Genomic DNA, 8731 nt, shown 5'->3' on the forward strand with positions numbered 1-8731 from the left:
CTTGGAACAACTCAAAGACTTCTCTGGTGGATCGCAGGAGTCCTGTGAGTCACTTCTCTGGCATGGATGGACAAAAACACATCATTTACAGGCAAGACAGCAGTTCTTCAGAGGAAGGCCATTGTCATTCTTCCTCTCTGCATCCCACACCAGTAAAACAGGGCTTCACATTATACACTAAACGTCCTGGGATCAGCAGTCCTGCAGCTGCTGCATCAGGGGCTCTTAGAAAAGTAAAAACTGGAGGTGATAATTCATCTCCGCCATCTGAAAACTCTGTTTACTTAGCGATTCCTAAGCCCGTTTATGTCCATAACGCCTGCTGCAATGAACTGGGTTGTGTGATAGGACAACGATACAGTGTGGAACACGTCTCTCCGAGGATACCAAACACTGTATATGAGCATGATTGGATGCAAACTGATACTCACTACACCGAAAGACCGCCCATCCAGAGGAAAGCACAAGACGCACTGCCGCAACAGAGAGGTTTACAGATTGAGCCCAGTGCAGAACCACTAAAGAGGATTAATGTGGAGACGTACAGCCCCGGTAGAGCAAGGACCTTTCCTGGTATGATTGACCCAAATTATAGCAGTTACCCTAGCACCCCGACTCGCACACTTTTTGGTTCTCCAAGTGAGCAGAGCCAGCTTTTACAGACTTCCCCCAGAGGTTACCCTAGCTTATACCCCTCTCTTCCCATATATGAGCATATGACCTCAGAGGTTTATCGGGAACATTCTCCCATGACCAAATATGGCCAGTTAGCACAGCACCCGATGTTTTACTACTCCCAGGCAAATGTGGAGGTAGAACATGGGACACAGTTCAAGCAGAGAGAAGATGTGGCTGTTATTCTTAAACACACAATCTCAAACCCCCGGGAGCATTACATAGTGCCTCAGTTGCGTCATGGTGAAATTCCTTTGACAGGCACTGAAACGTTGCCAAATCATGCCTTGATGCAGGGTTTTGACTATCCATATTATGCAGTTCCCAGATTTCATTTAAATCCAAGCCACATCGGAGCCCCTCTAAAAAGGCAACATGCATCGCCTAGCTTTCACTCTACTCGCATAAATGTTTCCCCATCCAGCCATTACATGGAGCACCCCATGGCCTCTGCAAGCATCCTACACAAGGACAAACCCAGCGCCAGCCTGCATGCTGGCCAATCACACACCAACTCGCCATTCCTACATGTGGACCTAACCAGTCCTACCAGACGTGTAAGCCAACCTGGTGTCTCACCATCCAGTATACAGGCTAACCGTTTTTTTGCCCCACTCACCAGCCTGCACATTGACCGACCCGTCTTTCCTCCAACTGGCCTGAACATGGACAGAATCCTGGACTATTCCTCTTGTGATGCCCAGGTTATGTGCCCAGAAAAGCCCAGAAGTTTTCCTGTTTCCCCCGCGGCATGGCTTCCCCGGTCACCGCATCACAGTTCAGATCAAGTCCACGCAGCTGTACCTAATAGTGCAAATGTCCGAAAAATAATTTATTCCCCTGCTGTTGCACCAGGAAATAAACACACTGGCCCTGTGTCTAGTTCAGGCACTGCTGTTCTGAAAGAGTGCCTGAAGAGAAGTACTTCTCACTCATCTTCACCCATCAGAATAAAAGAAGAGGATAGGGATTTATGTGAGGTGGAACTCAATAAGAAACGACGAAGGGTGGAAATGGAGCATGGAGAAGTAGGAAATGAAACGGACTCTCCTACAATGCCAGTTATTGACAATGTCTTCAGCCTGGCACCTTACCAAGCATACCTGCAGGCATCTGGAATGTTATTTCCAGGCAGAATCGTCCGGTCACCTGAGCAGCGTGAAGACGAAACCAAGCAAGACATTAAAGCGAAAAGGCCACATCGAGATGAACACCAGTCTGTTGTCCGTCTGGTTCCCAAAGCAACGTGTGCAGACACTCCAACAGAGAAGCGGGCTGTAGAGATCTTTGAACCCAAGAATATTAAAGTGGAAAAAGTAGATCCAACAGACTCTGATGACTCCTCAAATACTCCTGTAAATCAGAGGTACTGCAGCAAATTAACAATCAAAAAAGAACCCAAAGAGACCGGTTCATTCAACAGCAAACCCATGTTGGTGATAAAGAAATGTGAACCTGATGAACTTGAAAGTAAACCCTCATTAGCAGATGAAAAGGAGACTTCACATGAGTCCAGACCTGGTGAGGTGACTGCACAGATGAACTCTGCTTCTCGGGCTGATGTATGCACACTGCATAAACAGCAGGTCACCCTGCAACCCAAATCCATTACTCCACCTCAACCCCCTGAGAGCAAACTCAATTTTAAAAACATTCCTCCCCAGTGTCTGAAACTTTCCACCTACAAGTTAATTTTCTGTGGTATGAAGCCTTCTTGCCCAGCTCTGTCCCCAGAGGTGCCAATAGCTGAAGGTATACCAAAACCAGAAGTCCAAATGCCAGTCCGCACGCACTTCTTTGAGATGCACCATTCACTCTGCAAGTTAGTATCCGACTTTGTGTCGGCCTCTTCAGAGCAGGAACTCAGAACCTGGTTGTCTCAGTTGGAACTGCCTGAAGCGGTATCTCCTTCAACCAAAGTCCAGAAAGTGTCTTGTTTGTTGGGGGTAAAAGCCAGAGAGGTGTGGCTCAATGAGGAGATGAAGTCAGCGCTCCATATGGTCGTGGCGAGGTTGAGAGAGTACACCTCCCAAGAACGCTGTCCTTTTCCACACGTCATGCGGACGGGGGCAGTGTTCCTCCCCATGTTGGTGGTGAAGGAGCTGCTGTTTCCGATGGTCCAGGGCAGCTTCATCGACCAGGTCCTGCAGGAGCACAGAGTGGAGCTGCGGCCTACCACGCTGTCCGAAGAAAAGCTGCTCATCCAGTTTCATAAAAGAGCCTGTTCCTCCCGGCTCAGAAGACTATTGTCCCTCAAACACCTGCCTGACATCTACGTGGACGTGGTCAACCTTTTGTATCACACCTGTGTCTGCAAACATCTGGGTGAGTGCATGTTCACTTCACAGTTACTGAGGTAATATTTTGTGACTATTTTTCAAGTAAAGGACGGAAACGGGTGTCTCAGTGATCTAATTTCAGTTCCAGACATTTATTTTAGTCCTAATTCCGTCTGTTTCTTGATGTTTCTGAGGTGGTATGATTATATTTGGTCTCTTTTTGGTAACATCAAGCCAGACTAACTAGAGGTGTTGCAGTAAGCAACAGTTGTGTTCATTAATGTTCAGGGGGAAATACTGGACACAACTACGTATTTCAACAACCCTGAACCAATAATGCAGAAAGAATATAATTATGACTATGATTACTGAAAGACTATTTGAGGAATAACTACCATCAACGTATTATATTTTATAATAAAATCCAGTGAGTCAAACAATCTACCCAATCGAAGTACAAATGTTCATGAATGAAATCAATGAATATTGGACATTGCATACACATGCATATATCAAGTGGAGACCTTTTTTACATTTTTACAATAACTACTGCACTTCAGCACTATGTGCAATAGATTTAGTCATTTAAGTACAGTATTAGTTGGGCAGCTGTAGAAATGTGACTTTTCACCTCTGTGATGAGTGTAGAACAGTATGAATTTGCTTGTAAAAAGTTCAGCTTTAGGTTCATTTGTTCTGTTATTTATAATAGATCATAAGACTGATTAAGATAATTCATATGAAAGCCTACTTTTCAGATAACAGTTGAGCAAAATGTTTGTTTCCTGTACAAATACTTAGAAAGATGATACCTCTAGTTAGATCATTTGACCATGTGATATGTACAACATGATCACATGTTGGGTAGATTGTGATTCCTCTGGATTATTTTGTAAAATATAATTTAGTAATCATATTCATCATAATTATATTCTTTCTGCATTATTGGCCCTTTTGTAAAGAATAAATCACAATAAACATTAAATATTCAATATAAAATCCATTTATTTTTTACAGAATCCACCTCACCTGATGTCCAAAAGAGAGTCCAGGTATATTTATTGTTTATGTTGTCCCGCAATTTCACTATTTGATTTCTCTGATTAGAAAGGACATTTTTCTGCTAACTTTCAGTAACTCCTAATCTCAACTAATCCCAACAAATTGCATGATTGCATTATGCTTGTTATGGTGGGTGGAGGTGAGGGTGCTGAGCTGGCCTATTTGTCCTTCATGCTTTTGCTAGATAGCATTGGTGGACCTTAAAGATTGTGAGGCAGGCTGTTTCATCACATTACCGGAGGAAGGAAGTGAAAGCATGCTACACACACAGAGGGGATTAACTGTGGCACATGTTAAGCAGATAAGAAGAAGGGGATCATCATCTTTTAACAGTGTCCTCAAAAAAATCTGCATCTGTGCTGCTTAGTCATCGAGGGAAGTGAGACTGAACGATTGGTGCTGTAAGAAAACAGGATTTAAAGCATAAGACTGGCAAGATTCTTTCTAATTTATTGTCAACAAATCTCATGAAAAGACCAAAACGGAGCCCATTTGTAGTTACTAAAGGCTGCAAAAACAGTTACAAAATATGTTGTTTCATTCTTAAAAACAGGCTCAGTGATTTCCTAAAACAACCGGACACTATCTTTTATAAATGCTGCTCAAATAAGAATAAATAGTGCATTTGTTTCTGCTGTTATTAGTTGCAGATGTGGTGCACTAGGGAGTATTTCTGGCTCAAATATGGCAGTGGTGTATAGTAACGAAGTAGAAATACTTCGTTACTGTACTTAAGTCGTTTTTTTGGATATCTGTGCTTTACTTTACTATTTATATTTCTGTTTACTTTTACTTCACTACATTTTGCAAAGAAAGATAGTACTTTTACTCCGATACATTTCCCCTGAAACCTTCGTTACTCGCTACAAAATCAAAGCTATCTTTAGAAACAACATGAATCACGAGAGCAGCGTCGGGGACTGTGGTGGAACACAGACTGCAAGCAAGCAGGTTTGTTGAATCAGTGGTCCGAGCAGCAAGTTAAATCATTGGTTAAACACGTTAATGTGCAATTGCAAACAAGTGCTCTCAAGGCCGCGGTGTTTTGATTCCCAGTGATGCCCAGGATGCTACATGCTATAAGCTAGCGCGCGACAACATGAGTAGAATTCCACTCAGGACGGGTGGGATGAGGAGAGGTGGATGGGTCGAACAAACACTGGTGTTTCCTCCAGGAGGCCGCAGTTTGTGCCGTGTGTGAAACGAGAAGCCAATGTTGATTTATTTGTGACGTGACTTCCGTACTTAAGCAACGCCACTTCCGTAGATATTTTAACGCAAACCACGATCTTTTCCTAAACCTAACTAAGTAGTTTCATCGCCTAAACCTTCGTTGTTTCCTGTGAAGATGGAAGTTTATTTTGAAAAGACAGTATGCATGTAACAAGCCAAAACAGACTCATGTTGCTGGACTTTTGCAGGAAAAACGCACGAAAAATGAGGAGTAACTTTTCGTAAGATATCAACAAAACGGGGATGAATTTATATCATTGTATAAAGAGAGTGACATGAGAAGATCAATCTCATGTCTGTAAGTTAAATCAGCTATAATCACTCTTTTAAAGTGATTAGTGACTCGTCTAAAACATTTAAAAAAAGGAATAACTTCAAAAGAATCATTCTATACACTGTAGCTTCTTTACATTCTAATAGAATGTAAAGAAGTTACATTCTAATACAATGTAACTTCAGGTGTCCTTTCTCACAACACTGACCTGATGCATCAAGTGGATATTTTTAGCTGAACACAATATTATACATTTGCCCTCTACATCCTCTAGTCGGAATGAGCATACTTATAAACGCATGCATCTATCACAGCCAACCCAATTATTGTCAACACAGCTCCATGGTGGCCACAGCACTTAAAAGAATAAACTTCATAATTCTGACCCTTTGCTTTTTTATTAACAGCATTTACTTGTACTTTTATTTTCAATACTTGAGTACATTTAATATCAGAAAATTACTTTTGATACTTAAGTACAATAAATATCAGATACTTTAAGACTTTTACTCAAGTAGTATTCTAATAGGTGACTTTTACTTTTACTGGAGTCATTTTCCAGTCAGGTATCTTTAATTTTACTAAAGTATGGCTTTTGGGTACTTTATTGCATCCGCAAGACACCAGCTCATAGCAGGTCTTGGATGCCTCAGGGTGCCTCCACTGCAATATGGTGTATGTGGGGTCAACTCAAAATAAACTACAGTGCCCATGTTTATCACAATGCAGGAGCATGACGCCCGGTGCAGTGGTTTGCCTCATTTTTAAATAGATTTTGTACAACAAAGGAGGTCTTTGGCAGAGAGGAATACCTCAGGCTTTGGTTGCACAGACCAATTCATTGTTGGAATTAGTATTTTCATGGGATTTGTTAATACAAAAATATACTTCACCTTTTAATCGCCTTTTCATTTTGTGTCCTTCAAACATCGATTATATTTGGCACAGCCGTTTGCAAACTGAATTGGGCTTAATTGAGTTGCTGTCAACTGCTGACATTAATGGTTCACATGGTTTGGGAGCACTTGACTTTGGTATATGGACATTTCCCTTGTCTTACTATTGCCCCACTGCTGTTTCATCCCTGACTGATGGCACCCCTTGTAGCAGCTGACTTTTTTCCCCACAGCCTTCTTTCTATTCTGTCTCTGCTGAAAGGGTGTTTCGTGGTGAAGCATCATGCTGTCCAATCACCAGGTCTGCTGAATAGAATAGTTTCTCATTGTTCTTGAGTAATGAATATGCGCTCTGGGAAAATTGATTTGTCAACCTGTGTTGAACTTCGTGGTTGCTAGCTAGCTTGCTTCTTTGTTTTTTTTTGTTTTTTTTAAATCATCTGTTCACAAAGTCAATTATTTTTTTCAGTCACAACTCTCAAACTTCCACCTTTCTCTATATTCTCCCTGATCACTAAAATAATTCTGTAAACTCTAACTTTTACCTTCCCATTTTGTCAACAACACAATTTTGATACATTTTGTCTTCTCCTAATTGCTATATTCCCTGTGTTGCAGGATTAGCTATGGATGATCCTGCTGACAGAGAAACGGATGAAGGGTGTGAGGAGAATATCAGCTGCAGGAGTCCTGTATCAGACATCACTGCCTCACCCTCAGAATCACACCCACAGGGCCGTCCGAAGGACCATGAAAAAACCAGTAATAGAAGAAAAAGCAGGATAAAGACCAGTTCGAGGCGTATGTTTCTGGACAGCAATTTGTCAGAGAAGGAAGCGGCAGATGACACCAAGAAGACTGTAAGGGGAGGTGTGCTGGATCCATTTAGGGAGAGTGGCCATCAGTCTGAAGAGACAGGAAGTGGCCATATGATTGCAGAGCAGGATTCCTCACTCATTCCACTCAGCACAACTTTGGAAAATTCATGGATGTGTCCTATAACCTTTGAGACGCTTTCTCCATCTCCCAGTGACACAGAACCAGAGGAACACTCCAGTCTGCAGCCTGTTGGAGAAAAGACTCCGGGTAGATCCAAGAATTGTTCAGGTATGATTCTCAAACTGAGGAGGATGTTTAGCGAAGGTCTAAGCAGAAAAAAGGCGCGCTACCAAGCAGTGGTTCCTCAAGCCGGGTCATTTGCTAATCCTTCCCACTTACATACTGATGATGGGGGGGGGGAAGTGAGCAGCGAGAGCGACCCTCACAGGAGGACGCCCAGAGTAACCCACAGGTGGCAGAGAATGGGAAGCTTCCCGCACGACTTAAGACCCATTAGCAGCTCTTCGAAGAGAAAACGCAGATCGCTCGTGAAGATCAAATACTGTCCCTACTTGTCTACCTGCCACAGCGCTGAACACAGGAGGCGATGGATCCTGCGTTCGGCCGTCCAGAGGGCTCGGAAGGCCATGAGGTTCTACCCAGACCTGGTAGGAAAGAGGATTTGTCATCTGTACGAAGAAGATGACAAATCCGAAGTGTGGTACAGAGGGGAAGTGGTGCGTATCCATGAAGCCCACTCCAACCCTCTGAAGACTATATTTGAGGTCGGGTATGACAGCGAGCCAGAGTGGAAGTACTACCTAGAGCTGCTGATAGACTATAAAAAAGGCTGGCTCAAAATCGAAGACGAGTTCACCCAAACAAATGTCTAGGTGCAAGTTTTGTTTTTTGCCTTGTCTCGCTGCAATCACAGTTCCCCTGCTGATGCCGTCTCAGGAATGAAGTCGGACTGGATCGTTTCTTTTAGTTATGAGGTCAACGACACATTCTTTGTCACTTACAACTGCAGTTTTTAGATGCTTACGATGAGCAATGCGCAACATCCTGTGGATGTTTTTGTTAAGCCCTTATCTTTTGACACATCTATCAATAGCTTTTTGTGGTTGATACAAAAGTTAGATTGCCGTTATGTCAAATAAATGCTACAACACTGCCTAATTCATAGCCAGTACAAAACTTTGGATTTTTATTGTAACTTTTATTGTAAGCAACTATGAATTTGGGTATTTATTGCCTTCATTATCCACGTTTCTGGTTAAAACAATGCTATTCTGAGTGAAGTTCGCGACTAGTAGATCGTTTTTCTAGTTATACTTTGCCAGTAAGAAATTAGAAACCAGAAAATGACAAATCTATAAAAGGGTTTTTACTGTCAAACCAGCCACGCGTGTGTATAGGTTTACAGTAGCAGTGCCAGTCTTGTACATCGTAACAAAGAGTGATTGTTTTCCCCTGATTGTGGTTGTTTAACT

General features: G+C 42.4%; 1 protein-coding gene across 1 annotated transcript; it reads left to right on the forward strand.

Annotated features, from left to right (window-relative positions):
* The first annotated feature begins 356 nt into the window (after positions 1-356).
* On the forward strand, positions 357-7168 carry cUnh15orf39 (chromosome Un C15orf39 homolog). Its single transcript, XM_079278983.1, has 3 exons — positions 357-3000; positions 3972-4006; positions 7038-7168. Exons 1-3 carry the CDS (start codon positions 414-416, stop codon positions 7041-7043), a joined length of 2628 nt encoding a protein of 875 aa, XP_079135109.1. The 5' UTR covers positions 357-413; the 3' UTR covers positions 7044-7168.
* Positions 7169-8731: the final 1563 nt, after the last annotated feature.

Source organism: Melanostigma gelatinosum, assembly GCF_949748355.1.
Source record: "Melanostigma gelatinosum genome assembly, chromosome: 1".
Classification (NCBI taxonomy): Eukaryota; Metazoa; Chordata; class Actinopteri; order Perciformes; family Zoarcidae; genus Melanostigma; species Melanostigma gelatinosum.

Bases quoted from the DNA above. Each gene is read 5' to 3' on its own strand.
- cUnh15orf39 (XM_079278983.1), top strand. From the start codon at position 414: ATGCAAACTGATACTCACTACACCGAAAGACCGCCCATCCAGAGGAAA. The intron at 3,001-3,971 runs GTGAGTGCATGT...TATTTTTTACAG, and splicing joins CTGTGTCTGCAAACATCTGG to AATCCACCTCACCTGATGTC.